Source organism: Amblyomma americanum, chromosome 5 (genome assembly GCF_052857255.1).
Source record: "Amblyomma americanum isolate KBUSLIRL-KWMA chromosome 5, ASM5285725v1, whole genome shotgun sequence".
Lineage (NCBI taxonomy): Eukaryota > Metazoa > Arthropoda > Arachnida > Ixodida > Ixodidae > Amblyomma > Amblyomma americanum.
In genome coordinates this window covers 193657306-193677142 of record NC_135501.1, presented here as the reverse complement: position 1 = coordinate 193677142, position 19837 = coordinate 193657306, and the positions used below count along the sequence as shown (strand labels likewise).

Sequence of the window (19837 nt, the reverse complement as noted above, 5' to 3'; positions counted from 1 at the left end):
CCTGCCTTTTTTTTTTTAACTCAATGCCGTAGGTAGGCGGAGTTGACCAGCACGTGGAGTGCCTTTCAGCCAGTTCAGTGGCGGCTTTGCTTTCACTTTTATTTTGTTTTTTAGGTTTCTGTGAATAAACATGTTCAGTCACAGACAGTATAGTCGCAAATTAGGCCCATGGAAATAAAAATACGTGGACTCTGATTTACATCTCACTCCGCCGATGGCAGAGCGGCAAGGCGCCACGGGACTGGCTGACGCATTGGTTGACTCCTCCTACCTAAAGTGTTGAGTTCAAAAAAATGGCGGGTGCCGGGCCGTTTAATCCGATTTAATTGGGGCAATCGGCCGCTCAGGACAAAAATTCGAAGTTTCTAAGAATGCCCGAAGAGTGCACCTTCAAGGCGTGGAAAGCACTTGCGACGATCCCTGTTCATTGTAGAAGCAGTAGAGCGTGGCTACAATCATTCCAGATAAATCTGATCGCACCTCTCATCACAGTGACAAAGCCACGTGGCGGCAGCTTTGAACATAACAAACGAACATAACAGATCTTTGCAGCAGCGTTGTCCTCCAGAATTGGGTTGTAAATTACGACATGCCTCCATCAGCTGCAGCATCCAGGAATTGCAGTCCACACTGGCACAGTTTTGTCGTCATCTGAAATCGTGCCATTCTGGCATTTTCTTTCTGTTTGTGACAAAAAAAAAGAAAGGAGTGGAAGAAAATTTACAAAAGTTGCACAGCTGTTGGTGTTCAGAACATGGTTCTAAAATCGTGACTTCAGGCTTGGCCAGCTGTGCCAAGTGCTTGTGGGCTGCCACCATTCCGAGTTGGGCATGCAGTTTCACCATGACAGCCACGCGATATTTGCAGACTAGAAGTGCGAAGTCGGGCAATTTAAATTCTGATGATTGCTCATTGGGCTTTTTTCTCTGTCTTTGTAATCTTCCAGAGGCGAGGCGGGACAGGCTAAAGTCAGGACGCCTTAACATTGTCTCCTTCCTGAACCAGCTGCCCGAGACGAGACATGACCCAAGCTCATTCACAGTGGACATCCCTCTTGTGACGGTAATATTCTCATGCATCTTTACTTGATGTCGTGCAGTTGGGAGCATGTAGCCATTAGTGTACTGTGGAAAAAAATTTATTTCTCCATTGCCTTGTTAAGCGTTAAGCTGGCATTTGTTCCAGCAGATGCCATGTGCATGTCCCTTCATCTTTCTGGGCTTTTCATTGACCTCCTTTACCTGACCATGGAGAAACAAATTTTTTTCCCAGGAACCCACACCCCATTAACTTCTGTCCGTGACTGTACTGTCATGAACAAAAGAGATAGACCCTTGCCAGTATGTGCCAAACCATGCCGTACTGCATGTGGGCACCTCCTGACAAATCACTCCTGGTGTTGAAACTTTTTCTCACTGGAATCTCTCCGATTTCAAATTGCTTAAACTTCTGAACTTGATATTTTTTTATATAGAAAGTTGATGTTAAGTTTGAAATTCAAGATCGAACTGTTGCTGGTTTTCGTTTCCACTATGCACTGTTTTAACGACATTAGCTTGGTTAATGCCACATCAATTCAGGTAGCCCTGTAGGTGCCAGAGATCATTTCCAGCTGGTAAGTTCCACATCTGCAAAGGAGCTGTGCTGTCCATGTGTAACTGCGAATGACATCATGAATGTGCATGCCGCTAACAGTGCCTCTCTGTGTAGATGCAAGTGTCCGCACATCTGCTGCCCCCAAGGTTGCAGAATGCGTTGGGGTGAAAAAGCGGTCAACCCTGTTTGTGGCATTCTTATCAAGACTTCTCGGAACCCAAAGAATATTTTTCAAGTGTTCTCTTTTTTTCCTTGAGCACTAGCACCACTTATGTGTCATTGCAAAGGGCCTATTTTTTTTTTATTTCATATCAAGGTTTAGAGTTCTTATTCCTGCTTGGCCAAAGACGCAGCCCAGTAACAGCATTATTCAGATTAGGTTGTACATGTGGTGAAAGGAACACTGCATGCTACTAGCATAACGAAGTAGTGAGCTTTAAAAAGATCATGTACGGCAGATCCCGTAATGGTTGGTCTGGGGTCTCCTTGAACTGTAGTATAGTGGTAAAGGGCACATTTTACGTTGTGATATCTGTGCCAAAAACAGCCTATTTGTGTCCCCTCTATGCTTTAACGTTGAAACATTCTGTTGCCTTTTGTCTGAGATTGTCATCTTTTTTTTGTTTGTTTCAGCCAACCTTAATGTGCTTCACGGTGTTTGGAATTCTCAGACTAGGTGAGTTTGTCTCATCTGCTCTTGAAATGACAGCTTTGATGGGGCAAAATTTTTTAACTGTAGTTTAGGGTTTAAATTAAGGCTGTGCCTTATGCTACTGTGTGCCAAAAAATTTAGTTTTGTTATGTTCTGAATAATTGCCATTTTCTGGCTCTAGACCAAGTGTTGAGACCGAGGCTTGCATTTTTCTGTTAACATTCTAGAGTTTCAATGAGTGAAACAAGCAAGTCTCCAATTTTAGTTGGTGAATATAGAACTGTGCTAATTAGAAACTGGGAAGGACGAAAATATAGGATGCTTCCAGAAGGCATAACAGTGTGGTCATAATGGCATTGGCAGTTCTTAGCACGATTGCTAATTTGGAATAATGGCTCTTTAGAAAAAAAAGTGCTTGATGGGTATGTGGCTGACACCTCTTCATTTCCACTGGTACGGTAGAACCCCGCTGTTAGGTTTTTCACGGACCCGTAGGGAAAAAAATGCACCAAGCAGGAGACATAGTAGCCGCAAAGCGCGCACGAACAGAATGTACATTGTTGCCTGCCATTTGGCTCACGGGATTGGCTCACGAAAGCATAGCATCCGGGAAAATGCATCATCCAAGAACTCAACTGGGGGGGTTCTGCTGAAGGAAAATGTGCAATCGACGTTTTAACATTTTTGATCTTGGCTCTGTGTGTCCTTGTGTTAAGTGCACTTTGCTTATTGCTTGATGCCTTTTCCTCATTGTTTCTTCCCAGTGCACAAGGGCCTCATTCTGCCACCACTGAGGAGTTTCACGAGGAATTTCTTTGTCGTCCCCCAAGGCGCTGGGTATGCTTCTCCTGAAATCGTTTTCACATTTTCTCTGCTTTCCCCTGAGAGTCAATGGCAAGTAAAGCAGCTCCAGGAAAAGAAGTATTAGAAGGAACTTACTGCAATGCTGCGTTCTCTAAGCTAAAGCCCAGAAAGACTTCCTTTCCTCTTAGGGTGAATAGTGTTGGTGCCATAGTTCACTGTAACTGCAGCATGCAGCCCCGTCAGCTGTCCCGGGTTTGGCGGAACTGTCCCATATTTGATCCCAGTTTAGGTCCACTTGCACACACGAAAGCTAGGTCTTGTTGAAGGTCAAAAAGTCAAAGATAAAGAGTCGCCTTGGTCTTTTCGTCTTTCTTTTCCTTGTGCTTCTTCGCCTTGGATGAACGGTACCAGTGCGTTGGACTGGAGCAAAAATCATTTGCTCTCGTAACAGAGCACAAAAGTTGCTCTGTTATGGGCGTGTCACACTAGGCCAACAGTCAGCCGATTTGGTCTGCCAAAACCATGTCATCGTGATGTCTGGCTCTATGTCACACTGTGCCGACGAAAACAGTCGGCCGACTGTCGGCGTCGGCGCCATGTCTCCCACAAGACGGCAGTTGGCCGATGGTCTGCCAACTCCCATGTCACACTAGCAAGACAGCGTGCGAGACCTCCCGCCGACTTGGCCCTTTCTCGTTTTCACTCGTTTGTCATTTCCTGCTATGCGAAATTCATGGGCCGGGACGCTTCATTTTTAACTCTTTTAAATAAATCCCACCATAGTAAAACAAACTCTTTAACAATCGTGATTATGAACCTAGGTTGAGGGCAGCCCAGTACTGAGCGGCACTTTATTGCTGGGTCAGAAAGGCGTGGCTCGAAAAATAAATTCAGTCGCTCGCGGGTAAACAGGACTGGAGAGATTATTTAAGGCTAAAATAATAAAAGGAAAAAAATTCCGGCCGCGCGGATTCGAACTAGCAACCTCTGGAATGCGAAGCTACTTCCATACCCACGACGCCATGGAGAACAGAGTAATTTTTCTCCTTCAGAGGTGCTGATAAGAAGCACTCCGCAGTGTTACGCTCGCGACAGAAGTAAAGCAGGCGACCCATGTGCGAAAACTCGACCGGCGCGATGCACCGGTCGCTGCTTGCGAATTGTAGCCCCACTGCAAGCAGGGACACACGGAGCAGCAAGCATCGTTGCGCCGCTCGACTCAAGCACTCGAGCTCAAAGTGTACGCTTTGCCACCCGCAGCGGTCTGATTACTGCTTGGCTTGGTGTTGAAGTTCGCACCAGAAAAGACAAAATAGCCGTATTATCAGAAAGACCGCCTGCTATACACGAGCAGCGACAAAGCATGCTTGCGCTAGTAGCGAGCTTTCGGCAACGGCACCGCCCGCGGTCCCGCCAGGCGACGAACTGTGCTGCTGCCTGGCGCAGCGGACGCCGCTTCGCAAGTAGCCTGCGCTATATCTCTTAATATTGCTTGGCTGTTAAGGGGAGAGGCTCCTCGAAACAACTTTTTTTTTATTATTTGTACCAGAGACTTCAAAATTCAGCCAACTAGACAGTTTTTTATGCAGATTTCAAATATGCAATTAGTTTTTATGTAGCTGCTACAGTTCTAAAGTTATATTATACTTAATGACAAATTATAACGATTTTATGGGCACTTTTTTAAGCACTAAACTTTCACAAAAGGTATTGTGCTATAGCTTATTTAGCTCTTTGTAGATCACAGAGTGCCAATATCTAGTCAAAAAACGTGTTCAGTTATTGGAAGTTAGACAAAAAAAATTGACACTTCAACCATTGCTTTCTTCAGTTCCCTGAAACATAGCTTCGTTATATTGTAATTACTGACGACCGATAATGAAATTTCAAGTAGATATCGGCATTCTACATACCTTCAAGAATATGTATGCCAAATTTCGTTAGTATACACCAATTCTAAGAGTACAAAAGGCTTCCCGGAAGACACGAAAATATAAAAAAATTTCAAAATGAGAAAAACAGGTTTGAAAGTTTCAAAACATTCTATTCTTCAAAATGCGATTGTTTTCCGATGAATCTTGGTCACACCCAAGAGCAGCTTTACAGAAAGCACACACAGTTTCTAGAAGGCTCCTGCGCTGTAGCTTGGCCCTTCCCGGCTCCTACGGTTGGTCTCCTCGGTGCGAGCCCTTTTCACTGCGCTCCGACGGTGCGCCCTTGCTTCTGCGGTTCGCTTCAAGTTCATCTTCTTTATCCGCATGCAATCAGAATGGTCGCTGTGTGCAACCAACTCTTCTGGGGGAAGTACCCCAATCTCTTGAAGGACTTCTTCAAAGCCGGCATGGCCTTTGTTGTACCACAGCACGGCAATAGCCGTGGCTGTCTCCACAGATGTCCGAGAAGCAAATTTTGTTTTTGGACACAGCAGCCATATTTTACTATTGAGCGACTCCGCTGCGTTTTGCGTCTTGCCATGAAGGCACCGAGCCAGGAGCTTCTCATCAGTAAGGCGCTTATATATAGGCATAATTGCCAAGCCCTGAGCTTTTGTCAACAAAGGGGTATGGCGTGGTGTAGGCTCCCCCAGTGCTTCAGCACGCCTATGTTTGCACCAGGAATCTGGTTCAGCAGGGCAAAATTTGTGGCTGCTGGCCCCATCACTGGAGCAACAATGAAAATAGGAGGCCCATATAGCAGTGTACATGCTGCGCACGCTGCCTTTGTTATTTGTTATGGCTATTTGATAATATGTCTGCAGTTTCTGGATGGCTGTGACAGATAGCTTTTGACCTCGTGGCAGTGGTGTTGTCATTTTTCGCAGAGCAGTGCCTAGGCGTTTTGCAACGTGGTTAGTGCACTCTTCTTTTTCGATGACAGTGTCACCGTACACCTCAGCCCCACAGACGGCAGTATAGGCTTTGCTGTCACCGTCGCTCAAGAAAGTTGTGAACCGCAGTGGGGTCTCATATGACAAAGTCCTCTGCCATATGCGCACTGCTGCCTCAGGTTCCATTGCATGAGATGAACATTCAGTGTTCTTTTCGCATACAGGGCGATGAAAGGCTTGCCATACCTCATCATCATCACCCATGGGCTTGTGGATACTGCAAGCAAGACTAATTTGAAAGGACTTCAAAGTCCAAGCAAAGGCCTGTGTCCAGGGACACAGCTGTGCCCACTCCGTTGTGGCTTTTATGGCCCCTTTTTTGCCACGTGCCGTCAAACATGACCGGCACATCGCCGCCGCCAACGGCGTCCTTTGTCACCTTTCGTGCCTGTTCCAAGTTTTGGCGAACAGCTTCCATTGCAGCACCATGGAGCTTCTTGGAAATAGCATGGAATGTCTTGTGATGCAGTGGTTTTCGAAGGCCGATGATTGCGCAAAATCGCGAAAGCTGGTCATATCCAGCACCTGTAGCACGCGCTGCCAAAACAGCCTTCACGTTTACGGCGAAGCCGTCGCGCGAGCTCCCGCTGTCGTAGCGAGTGTTCGCCCCGGGGTCACCGGCCAAAATGATCCGCTTCGACGTGTGCGTGAATGAAAGCACAGACTCTGGGCAGTCGGGATTTTCGCAGCGTAGCTCTAAGTACGACGAAAGCCCTTTGCGCTTCTCAGCTGCTTCTCGGACGGCGAGTTTCCGTTCGCGGCAAGTAGGGCATGCCGATCCTGCCACCAGTGCCGTCAATGCGCCGATCTCGCACAACACCGTGCTAGCAGCAGGGGCACCGACCGACCTTGAGTCACTTTTGAAGAATCCCATCTTTTTCTGCGATGCACTGACGAAATCCATAGCAGCGTCGATTTCACAACTGTCGCGGTGACCGGTGTCGGCGGTAGGCCTAACCGACGCCGGAGCGTCGCGGGCGTCATTCCCGGCTGTAGTTTTTTTAACAGTCTTACGCCGTTTCCCTCGGTACTTGTGCCGAGTTCGATACTTCTGGGCGTCGGAACTGCACCTTTTCGGGCTAGTCATCACGAAAACGCGGAAAGAACACGGGAAACTGTGCGGCTTTCGAGAACACGCAGCAGCGGTGGTTCGGCTTTACTGCACAAAAGGAGCACCGCCGTCCAATGGCGGCGGCGCGCTGCATGGCGCGCAATTCAAAACACGCGACAGTCTCGTCTTCTTTCTCGTTTTTCTTTTATTCTCTGTGAACATACGAGACTGACAGCCATTGAACCTTGGAGGAAAGGGCTGACGCTGCACGCCCCGATGATTGCAAATGGCGGGCGGTGATGCTGGATTGCGTGAGAACGATGCAAACGGCGCGGACTTTCTAAACTTTCGGTGGATTATAGAGTTACCGCCGCTCACTTAGGCGCATTTTTTGGTAACTTCTCGTGCGAATTTCGGCTTGATATTTACAGAAATAAAAGCTTATACACCAAAGATGACAATGCAGCTTAAAACGAAAAAGTGATTTTTTTTTAAGAAAACCGCGACTTTTCGACCCGCGTCTCCCCTTAACAGTATAATCGCACCATGAACTAAAATTATGGTCAATTTCCGCGACACCTTCGGCTGCGAAGCTAGCGGACTGCTGCGGGCGACAGGCGAGCCGGACCACAACGGCGGGCCAGCGGCAGCTTGCGGGGCGATTCTGGCGAGAAATTTTGCTCTTATCAAAGTTGTTGCTTTTACCAGCAACTCGCTGTTGATCAACGATCCTCAGAAATGATACATTTGTCACATTTTTCAATCTCAGCGTTTATTGCTTACGTCAAAAACAATCTTAAGCTGATTTTTATTACGGCGGCGGACGGGATCCATGCTGGCCTGCCGGCGAGCAGTCTCGGTTTACTTCACGTTCGCACAAGAAAAAAAAAACGAAACAGCCATGCTATCAGAAAGGCCGCATGCTATATTCGAGCAACGACACCATGCCTGCGCAACAGCCGCGCTTTCGGCAATGACGACGCCTGCGGAAGCACCAGGGCGACGAACTGCGCTGCTTCCCGGCTGCCGTACTCGTCGCTAAGCCTAGCTGGTTTCGCATCGATGCCGCAGCTCAGGGAGCTTTGGAACTAGCCAGCGCAGTAATAAAGGAACTCCTCTAGTCACACCAACCTGTCCCATAATAAAATAAAGTTATGCTCAATTTCCACGACGGCTTCAGCAGCGGATCTAGCAGACGTCAGGCGAGCCGCACGAAGCAGCAGCAGCAGCAGCAGCAGCAGCAGGCGGCTATAAGATGAAATTTGCTTGTATCGTAGTTATAACTTCAACCAGCGCCTTGGCATTGGCCAACGATCCTCAGTAATGATACCTTTTTGGACATTCATCTATCCCAGAGCTTGTTATGAACATAAACAAACAGTACTATAGCGAAATCGTGTTCGTGTCTCGTGAATGTTTTTGCTCGGCGACCGATCTCGCGACGACACGGTCGGCAGACCGGTTTTGTCGGCGTCGCAGGCGTCAAAGCATGTCACACTACGAAGACATCTGGTCGTCGGACGAGTTGGTGTCGTTGTCGGCCTAGTGTGACAGCTTGGTCTGCCACAGACAAGGTCTGCCGACCGGGTTGGCCGATCTTTGGTGTCTTTGTCGGGTCGGCGGCGTGTCGGGCTAGTGTGACAGGGCCCTTAGAGTTGCCACCACAAGCTTAAATTTGAACCATATTGCAGCACACTGCTGCTACTTGTGTTTAGAGTTAATCAGTTTGCTTGAAAATGCATGAATGAGCTCTGTTGTCACTTTCTCTTACCGATATCAATTACATTGTCAGTGCATCAAAGAGGGCTTCGTTCTTCTTGTGTCCTGCGAATTTCAGTCGGTGTTTCTCGTTTAGTAATCGTGTCAGCCCAGGAAGCCAACTACTGCAGCTGCTCTGATCCAAATAATTTTGAAAGTTTTTTTTCCGACTGAAGCTCTCACCACAACCATCTTTCTTGCCCTGAGGAGAGTGAAAAACCTGGAAGTCCTTTTTTTTTTCTTTGCTCAGCCACTAGTTGTGTAACAAATTAGTGCAGGAACAGTACTTCTGTCTTCAGTCAAGAGGAACTGTTCACTCTCACAGCTGTAGTCCACGTTCACAGTGTGGTTAGCTTTTAACTGCTGGTGCATGTGAGTGCAGCATGTCTGCGTGGTATAGCGCAGTAGCATTGCCCCTCTCATCAATTCTGATGGGTTGTATTCTTGATTTCAGGTTTTCTATCATCAATGAAACCCTCTTCATCACGGGAGGAACAGAAGAGCAGATCAGGGTAAGATTGAGACTAAGGTCATACTCTCCTCGTGGACAGCTTTCTGTGGCTCTGCAGCCAAGGCTAGGCATGAGAGGGAAGGCGACGGGCCTTTATTGCTGTGCCACGGGCAGTGAGTTGTTCAGGCTAGAGGTGTGGAAAGGTCAAGGGGGGAAGTCTGAGAGACCGTGCGGTGCTGTATCTTTGCACATTTATTGCTTTGAGCCGCACACGCGCTGGCGGGACGGGATATGCATCTTACATTTGGCTTTTTTTTTTTGTCAGCGAGGGGCGTGTGATGAGGAGATGAGGGATCTATGTATAGGCGACAATATGCAGTTTATATTGTGCATTACAACCTTTGCAGCATTTTTTAGGACGTGTTCAGAAAATTATTTTGTAATTTGCGCACTCCCTTTTTGAAGCCTTGATTTAAAGAAAAGTGCTAAAATTACACAAATAAATACCGTAGTTGCATTAAACCATTCTTTATTTTCGTGCACAACGCTCGGTGAAGTAAGAAAAACGCATTACACGCGATTCATTCCTTTTCACGCTAGCTTGCTCCTTGGTGAAAATGGACTTAATGATTCTTCTTGTGTCTACATTCTCAGAAAGAGCAGTATTTTTAAACACAGAAGCAGACATTCTTGACCTTGTGTTTAGGCTTTCTAAGAAAGCCTTGGCTGCTTATGCACCAAGAAACCCAGCAGAGCACTCAATGTGGCCTTTGCCACTCAGTAAATGCCCTCAGCTTCCCTCCTTTCAATGCTTTTGACCTTATTGCAGCGACAAGATAATATTGCCATGGCTACTAACACAACAGAGCATGTTAACTCTCTTCATGATATGACTGTATGCCCTAGTCTTCTACACACTGTGTGTCGTATGACGGTTGTTGCTTACACTGGTCTTCTCTGGTGGCTTCATCTACAGGCATACCCCACGCCAGAGAACACACCGTCGACGTCATCTACAGCAACGCCATCCGCAGCAACGCCATCTGATCGGGACAGGCTAATCACAGAGCTATGTGCCCAGACGCGCATGAACAGGGCGTTTGCAGAAAGGTGGGTGCTGTAGTTTATGACTCATAACATGTGCGGCCCACTTCCCTCTGAATAAAAGAAAACGTTCGAGATCACTACGTTAACCCGCATTGGAGGAATGCGAAAGCATGGACGCCTCCTCGCTCCTCTTCGCCTCTCTTCCATCAGTTGCCCATTTTGAGTTTTCAAACTTGCCGCCATGCTTCGTTTTCAAATTTCGCACCACGCTTGGCTCCTGCCACACTTCCGGTTTTTCAAATTTTGCGCCACGCTTGGCTCTGCCCACTTCCGGTGTTTCCAAATTTGGTGCCACTTTTGCTCCGGCCCTACCCACTTTTTGGACATTTTTGGCTCTAATTAACTGATTAACCCACCTCAAACCCCCGATTTCCCGTACGAGATATTTTTATGCTCTATCTTATGGTACCACTCTTTTTCGCATAAACCTATTCGTTCGGACGTAATCGTATGGACAAGGTCATGATGACACGAAAGCGCAAACATAGCCATACAATGCTTTCGCATAAAGGGACTATGCAATAAATAATTGAGATTACGTAAAGCAGACGAGAGATAGGCATTTCATCACTCGTCACCCCAACGCAAGAATTTTTAAGCTAGCATCAATAACAACGAAAGTAGACGATTAAAATTATGCTCCTCCTCTCCCCCCTCAACTCGTACACACGGGGCACCAGACAAAAATAAAGATAACAGGTCTGGGACTGGGCCCCGCCTTTGAATACGTCATCAGATGACGTTCGCTTTGCAACTTCCGGTTGTCGCTCCTAGCACCCCAGCAGCAGCGTCGGCGGCGTGGCGGCATCTCTCCGGTCTCTCTTCGCCTTCCTGGATTGCGGCGCGCATCGGGTTTTTTTTGCTTGTCGTCTGTTGTAGTTAGCAGTAATAAACATGGACCTCGAGGCGCGACTGCTCGCTCTTACAGCCGCGATGGGCATCGAGCCCTATGCGTGCCCACGAAGAGCCGTGCGAGTGGCAGAGGAAAATTGAAATTATATGCGTGAAGGCAACGCCCTGGCCGTGCTTGCCCGAGAGGGTTGCGTGGCGGCACAAGCAGACGATTTTCACGGCTACCGGAAGTGTGCCCGTGACGTCGTGGCTGCCGAGGCTCCAGCGAATCACAGCGTGTGGTGGCCTGGCGACGTCATGAGTAGTGCGACGTCTTTCTTCCACGATTTTAGTTCTAAAATCGGTCACTACGAGCACACCAATCGGCCCGCGAATTTGAAAAAACGTTTTTTTTTATTATTTATAATAAATCGCCGGCTCAGTTCCGAAGACTTATACTTGGTCTTGGTCTTGGACTTATACTTGGTTATACTTGGTACAACAGCATGATCTTACCGGTACTCACCTACGGGGCAGAAACGTGGAGGCTAACGAAAAGAGTTCAGCTTAAGTTAAGGACAACGCAGCAAGCCATGGAAAGAAAAATGATAGGTGTAACGTTAAGAGATCGGAAGCGGGCAGAGTGGGTGAGGGAACAAACACGGGTTAATGACATCCTAGTCGAAATCAAGAGAAAGAAATGGGCTTGGGCAGGGCATGTAATGCGAAGGCAGGATAACCGCTGGTCTTTAAGGGTAACGGAGTGGGTTCCAAGAGAAAGTAAGCGTAGCAGGGGGCGGCAGAAGGTTAGGTGGGCGGATGAGATTAAGAAGTTTGCAGGCAAAGGGTGGATGCAGCTGGCAAAGGATAGGGTTAATTGGAGAGACATGGGAGAGGCCTTTGCCCTGCAGTGGGTGTAGTAAGGCTGATGATGATGATACTTGGTCTGAATGCTCATTAGCATCATTTCTAAACAGAAAACATTTACAAGCGACTTGAATTCTTTGCATAGTCCCTTTAATAAACACCGCACTGTTATCACTCTGCTAACGTTTGCACGGAAGTTGTGCTGTTTCAGCATAGGCCAGATGCATGCGCGTCCCTGGCTCTGCATGTTGAGGAGGAGGTTCATAAGCACATCAAAACAGTCCTGGCCATTGGATGACTGGCTGAAAATATGGCTGCTTGCACTTATCAAAGACTATTTGACATGCTTGGCATGGCCAAGCCATCAATGTGTTGTTCGGCTTGGGCTCAGTCTACAACTACTGTCACTTTGTGTTATGCTTAGCAGCTGGGCAGCTCCGTCTCAGTGCAGGTTGAACTTGCATGCACACCAGAAAGGAAGAAAAGATCAAGCTTTGCTACTTGCCTAATGACTGCACCCCCAATTTTTGCGGATTTCTTGCAAAAAAAGAAAAGCAAGTGCCTGTGTGAATAAATATGTGTAAAACAAGTGTAGTAGCATTCACATTTGAACATTTCCATGACTGGCTGGCACTAGTCTTACGCAGTTGAATTTACGACCCCAGCCCATGGGGCAGGCCAAGCTATGCTCTTGAATAAGTGGCCAACAGGCATGGGGGTGTAGCATTCTACAAGCTGGGTTGAAGGCATCAATGAATAAAGTGGAACTTCGGTTTATTTTGTGTCCCTAGTCTTGTTTTCTATTGGTAGCTTATGTTGGCTATCTGATTAGCAGTTGTGAATTCCTTTAGGAGAGCAAATGGCATTGAGAGGAGGTTAGCCTGTTTTGGCTTGGTACTATTGAGAAACGGGATGCATGAGGTACGGTGAGTCTAAAGTTTGGAGCATGCAGTGGCCATGGCCTAAATGGGTGCGCCACTGAGCGGTGGGGTGTTCTCAACGATGCTGGTTGGTGTCAACGTGCACCGAGTGAAGTGGAATGTCTCTCTTGCCTTCTGCTGATAGTAATGACTCGTGAAAGCGAGAGGTATAGACCTTGCTACTAACAGTCGTTGTCGCGCTGCCTGTCATCAGCACTCCTGCTTTGGCCACTGTCATTGTGGACTGCAAACTTTTTGACAGACTAGCTCAGGTCTATGTACACGAGTGTCATTGCATTTGTGGGTATTTTTTGCTTTGTAACTAAACATTATTCATGCATGCTTATTTGTGATGTCCCTCTTAATGCCATTTCAGAAATGAATCCATATTCTGCTTTCTCTACTGGTATAGCTTTCACGAGTTTGGAGGATCTGGGCACCTGTGTGAAGTTGTCTTTTGCCTGGCCTCAGTGTGGATGTATTTTATTTCTTTTAGATGTCTAGAGCAGAGTGACTGGAACATCCAGAAGGCATTCACAGTCTTCTCCGAAATCAACGTAAGTGTTCGAGAGCTTCTTTTCACGTCCCTTTTTTTTTTTAACTTGGAAGTCAGATCAGCATCTAAGTGATGAATTGTATTTCCGGGGTCTGTCGTCAACTGTTAGAATATGCAGGTTGACACAGACTGCAAAAAATTGGCTGTGGTTTAGCTCTGGTTAACCTTAGTTGGCTTCGTTTTCTCGGCACGTCGTCTACGCAGCGTCTCATTTCGACACTCTCGAGAACTCTGAGCGGTTTCATCCGCAGTTGAAGAGTCACTCCGGGACGTGGCGCGACTTCTAGCCGCATCTTCGTTACAACGCTTCTCGAGTCGTGCAGCGCGTTCTTCTGGCGTCTCTTGAGCGCGTTGTCTCTTCCTTGCTGCGTCTCTTTCGCGCTCTCCCTAATGACTACAATACACTGAAGCGAAGCACACATATATACCCCCCGCGAGGCAACACCTCCTCTCCCTCTACCCCAGCAAATCGCGTCTGGTGAAGCGAATGGCGTCGACGGCGGCGCCATCTGTTGCAGCGCGGATGAGGGATTTCTAGGTAACGGCGGCTCAAGGTCGTTCGTCAGCCACAGCATACGGCTAAAGTGCGACCATGCAACGAGCCAAGCTGGCTGGCTGGGGTAGTGTTGCTTTTGCAACAAAACACCTTGCCATGGATCATTGAGCTGGAGTGCGTTGGTTACACAGCTGTTAGCCCAACAGGCAAAATAGTCATGGATTTTGTGTGGCCTTGCGAGTGTTATGTAATTGGGCACGCACACTGTGTGTTGATTTCAGAAATGTAAGGTTTTTGGGCAGTTTTTAGTAAACATTGGGGCTATGTCCTCCTGTGTGAGAAGGACATTGCAGAAAAGGTCAAAGCTCACAACTGGTTGGTTAGTTGACTGAAGGTGTTCAGTGGTACCAAGCAATGGATGGCTGTTCGACATCTTGGGTTCAACTAATATTTTTAGGTGTCATTGCCCGATGGCTGAAAAAAAGAGGCGTCCACAAAAAATTTTAAGAGCGTTAGCTCTTACTCATCACGTTTCGAGATTTCGTGTGGTCTGCTGCCACCCTGAGATCACAGCGCCATCTGTGGCAGCAACTAGAGAACAGCATATCTTGCATCGAGACTTGTAGTGCCATCTACAATAGCATTGTAGAAACATCCACCTGCCGCATGCCAATGATGACGTCTCCGTGCAATGTGGTGGATAGGGGTGGAACTATGTGAGAATGACATCGGGGTACGAAATGGCGGCATAGTTTCAGTTCCGCGAATCCTAAATGGTGGCCATTAAAAATGGTTCTGCCCCCCCCCCCCCCCCTCCCAAAAAAAAAAATATCTTGCTATACTCGGACAACAAAGGGGCACCCACCTGGGGACAGTTGTGTACCGAATTTGGTAGGCAAATAAAACCCTACAGGTTGTGGTATAAAAATAAAATCACAATTAATAGGCAAACATTGTATACATGTATACAATTACTAATTGAAGTGTTACCGTATCGCGCCACAAGCCGAATTCTAGGCCACCTTGACCCCCCAGACTAAGCAAATTCCGTTTGGGACGTATCTTGAGGGGGGTTTAACTGGACAACGGGCGCGTTCTTCGGTTTCTTTGTCTAGTAAACCAAACAGCTAACGCTCGTTAATTCAATGTCTTCCAGACGGTGGCGGCCGTTTTTGAACCACCACACATTTTTGATCACAAAGTGGTGGATAACAAGAGGTGGAACAATGGCTCCCTAGATGTTTAGTTTTTCAGGATAGAACTGAATTAACAAAACTTGCCTCATGGGGACTTTACTATGCAAGGTCTAGTCATGTTAGCTTTGTATATTAATCCTATGAGATTTGAGCATTGTTTAAATTAATGGGCATGGAGTAAACATTACTGAACTGGCTCACTTGAGGGCTTGTTAGCCATTGCTGTGGTGTCAGTTTGTCTGCCCTAATATTGTTAAAAGACCTATTAGGGATGCATCCTCTGTGTTCGTGCACCTTGTGTGTGTTCGTTCACCTTGATTTTTTACTTCACTTTCCAGGTTCGGGGTGGCATACCACCAGAGGCATTCCAGGCTTAAGCACCATGTCCCAGCCACTAATCTCTCATCAGTTCCTGATAAAGGAAAAAGGAGCGGTCATTATCATGTAAATAAGTACATTCAATCCTGTAAATAAACTTTGCATGAGTTTTGTGAATGCCAATTGCGTATGTATGTGAAAAAAACAAAGTAGTTGATGCACAGGCTGCTAATGTGCCTGAATAAACACATCTTGCTCAATGATGTCTTCATGTGGTCTCTGTGGCGACTGTGCATTAGTACCTCTTCCTTAACCGCACCAACTAGTTGACATCGTGTGTTCTGTCTACTGGCTGAAGCACATTTGGTGCACATTTTAGCAGGGAAGTGCCGATATTTTCAGATAGGAATATCCAGTGTTTGGTTCAGAGCTGCCATTTTTGGCCGCACTGATGGCCAGACATTTGTTATTCACAAAAGTTCTAGTTCCGTATCTAAAAACAGCTGTCTCGCTCTCTCTCTATCCCTTTTGAATTTGAACCGCGCTGCCATTGCAACTGCCACATATCCGTTCCGTGTGTTTCACGAACTCAGTCAGTCGCGCGTTATCTCAAATGCTGTCGCATGCTTTGCGGCACCAGTCACAGACACTTTGGCTGGCATTGCGTTTGATGTCGGTACTGCGACAACTACGGTGGTGTTTCGTTTTGAGCTCGTGACCTTCGAAACTGCTAAGAGTGCAGCAAGACCCACACGGATACGACGAGAACCGCAACCTGCGCTCGCTTTCTCATGAGCCATCGGTCATTTTTACGCCGTGGATTATAAACAATGATTTGATCACTGTTCTTGACGAAGTGGTCATCGGGTTTGGTTCGTAAGAGTCTGCACATCATGGGAACCGATTATGCAAATGCATGTTAACTGAATTTTATTGGTGCCACATATATCAGCATGGAGAGAGAGCTTTTGTGTGATAGTGATTTGCTTTCACATGTTTCCGTAAATACTACATTTTTTGCAATTGTGTATGATTATAAGGTACATCATGCATGCACAGACTGATCCTTCTCTATTACGTGAAAATTATGTAGGAATGATTGTATATGTATTGCGTGAATGATGCACGAAATGGTGTACTGAAAATATCAGTTGCGCTGTTTGAGATAAACTTAATTAGCACCTCTGGTGCATCCACACACGTAATCTGTATTGTACGGAATGGTGCAACATAGAAATCTAGGGTATTTTCAGAAATATCTCTTTTTGACAAAGTAACGGGAAGGATATATATGTGTAAATAAAGCCATGAAAAATGTTCTCTATTCTCCATGCTGCCGCGAATATTTTCAGTGTTCGTTCTTCAAATCTGCCGCCACACCACTGTATCGCTTTGTTTGCGACGCAAGACGCGACTAGATTTATCTCGATTGATCGCAGCCAGGCAGAGCTGATTCTACGTTGTTCCGGAATGTTCTAGTAACTTTGCATGCTTTATCTCCAAAGTTCGCTATCAGCTTTAAGTTGAGCACGGCCGACAGCGGCGGGCATTCTGTTCAACGACCGCCGAGTGATTCAGTCCATTGTGGGCGCAAGTCAGCCCAATAGACAGTTTTAGAAGACCGTTTTGTCCGTGTACATCGCTCCTTCGACTGCCGTCACCACTACGTGACATCTGGTGGAGGTGCTGGGTGGCCTTCCATGTTCCGGACGCCCTCTTCAAGTCGTGACGCCAGCCGACGTCTCCAGGGAGAGGAGCCCGAGTCCGGGACCCTGCCGGACCGCACCAGACAGCGAAAAGACGCTGCTACGAGCACCGCAACCTCGCCGAAGATGTCGACACCGATCATACTGCAGCAGCCGCGGGTGCCGCCAACTTTCAATGGATCTCTAGGCGAAGACGCCGAAGAATGGTTGGGCCAATTTGAGCGCGTGGCGTTATTCAACAAGTGGGATGATGCGGTAAAAATTACACGTATTTTTCTCATTGAATGGCTCCGCACGCACGTGGTACGAAAACCACGAGTATTTCCTTACAACATGGGAGCTATTCAAGAGAACTATTGATGGTATTCACCAGTGCCGTGAGGAAAGAAAGCCGAACGACTCCTCGAGTCCAGGATCCAGCTTCCGAATGAGCCCGTCGGTGGTTACGTCGAGGAGATGAAGCGAAGCGCCTATTTCGCCGCGCCGACCCCGAGATGACCCAGGAAAATAAAGTTCAGTTTTTAATGCGCGGCGTAAAAGAACAACTCTTTGGCAGCCTCGTCCGCTAGCCGCCAAAAACAGTCGAATTCATGCAAGAGGCCTGCACGATTGAGACGACCCTCTGCCTGTGCAATCCGTTCGGACACGACGGCCACCACTAGCGACATCTTGCGGGGAGTTATCCGCGAAATCGCCCGAGAGGAGCTACACCGATTACTGCCATCCTCTCCACTGCCACAAGCAGCGACTCTGATGGATGTGGTCCGAGAAGAAGTGCAACAGGCACTTGGCACCCCGACGGCCACAGAACCCCAGGCCATAACCTACGCCGCTGCAGTAAGGACTCCTCCGCTCCAACGACAACCCCTGTATCCTGTCCGGCATGAACAACTTTAGAAGAACTTCTTGTTGGGCAAGTTGGTACATTGCTTTTGAAGAAACCATGTTGCGCATAAAAAGACAACCACAGGAAAGGCCAAAGGAACAGAAAGAGCGCAAACTATCAACTGGGTTTATTTGTGCGAAAGTGCCTTATATATGCAAAATCACATCAAAAGAGCAAGGAGGTTGAGAGAGGGGGTATATCCAAGCAACTCCTGATCAACAACAGGTGCGCAGAAAATACTTTTCCTTATTGTAAAGTTTGACGGAAGTGTCGCTAATACATTTATCACCTTTATCTTTTATGTGATAGGCCTCCAAAAGCTCACGCGCTGTTTTGTTATTACTTTTGCCTAGTATTTTAATCTGCTTAAGCAAAGGCTCGCATCCACTGCAATCAAAGCAAGAGCAGGCAAGTTAGCTCATTCCGAATGGATCGGGCATGTTCCCCTGCGCGTTCATTCACGCAACGGCCTGTTTGGCCTACGTAGGCACTTCCACACTTGAGTGGGATTTCATACACCACACCAGTGGCACATTTAACGAACGTCTCAGCATGTTTGATGCCGCATCCACTGCCTCTAGTTCCTTGGGTGCCGGTTCTCGGGCACAAGGCTGCGAGTTTCCGTGGGGCAGAAAAAACGACAGAGACGCCATGCCTCTTGGCCACTTTTTTTACATTGTGCGCCACTTTGTGTATGTATGGCATCACCACGATCTTCTTTTTTGGCGGCGGCTCATCCACACTACCTCGATTTCTTCTTTTTATCTTCCTAAGAAGATTCTCGGCCATGGCTGATATGACATCGCAGGGGAAGCCGGCTGAAAGCAACGTTTGAATTTGATTATTGAAACTAATATGCATTGCATGCGGGCATGACTTGGTGATGGCAGATTCCAGGCACGAGCTTGCAATTGCTCTTTTGACTACCTTAGAATGCGCAGAATCAAACGGCAGTAGCTCTTTCTTTGCTCGTGGGGCATAGTGCCAGCAGACGTGTTGTGAGCCGAAGTTCAGGTTGATATCTAAAAACTGCAACGACCCACTAGAAGGAAGTTCATGCGTGAAGGTCAGACCTCGCCCATACTGTCTAAAGACATTTAAAATTCTACTCACTGAATCAGTGTGGGTCAAGGTTATTTGTATGGACAATCAAAAACTCGTCCACGTATCTAAAACACTTAAATACCCCCAGATTAGTAAGCTCGTCCATTAGAAAGCGGTCAATGGCGGCTAAAAATGTGTTACAAAGAACAGGGGCGACGCAAGAACCGATACAAATTCCTTGTTTTTGAATGTAAAAGTTGTCTTTAAAAGAAATGAAGGTGGCTTGCAGATAAAATTCGAGCAAAGACATGAAGCTATCTGCTGAAACACCAGCAGAGTTTTGGAAGCCTATTAAACCGCTTCTTTCAATACAATCTCGGGCAGCAACAAACAAACCTTAAATAAAATAAATCCTCAACGTCTACTGAAAAGGCGTAGCCGCTATGGTCATTGGAGTTGAAGAAGTTAACAACATCAGTCGAGTTCTTTGTAAAAAAGGGGTCTTCAATTTGTAAAGTATTAAGGTGCTTCAGTAAATACTGGCTAATTAGAAACTGCCATGATCCCTTCTCACTGACGATTGTTCTAAACGGCATTGAGTCCTTGTGCGTTTTTGCAGTAAAGAACACAAACAGCGCTTTTGTCTTACATGCAGTTATTGAGTTCGCCAGCCTGGACAATTCAAGGTCTCTGCACAAAGTAGCAGCTCTG

At 47.1% G+C, this 19837-nt stretch overlaps 1 protein-coding gene and 1 pseudogene across 1 annotated transcript in view; one reads left to right on the top strand and one right to left on the bottom strand.

Annotated features, from left to right (window-relative positions):
• LOC144133291 (nuclear RNA export factor 1-like) overlaps window positions 1-15753 on the top strand; it is a 52363-nt gene extending 36610 nt beyond the window's left edge. Inside the window, exons 18-24 of the mRNA XM_077666269.1 lie at window positions 947-1062; window positions 2230-2272; window positions 3013-3085; window positions 9203-9260; window positions 10176-10309; window positions 13421-13481; window positions 15511-15753. Coding sequence (XP_077522395.1) covers window positions 947-1062; window positions 2230-2272; window positions 3013-3085; window positions 9203-9260; window positions 10176-10309; window positions 13421-13481; window positions 15511-15549 — 524 coding nt within the window. The 3' untranslated portion in view covers window positions 15550-15753. The remainder of the gene's footprint in view (window positions 1-946; window positions 1063-2229; window positions 2273-3012; window positions 3086-9202; window positions 9261-10175; window positions 10310-13420; window positions 13482-15510) is intronic.
• LOC144135452 (uncharacterized) lies at window positions 4557-7026 on the bottom strand (annotated as a pseudogene).
• Window positions 15754-19837: the final 4084 nt, after the last annotated feature.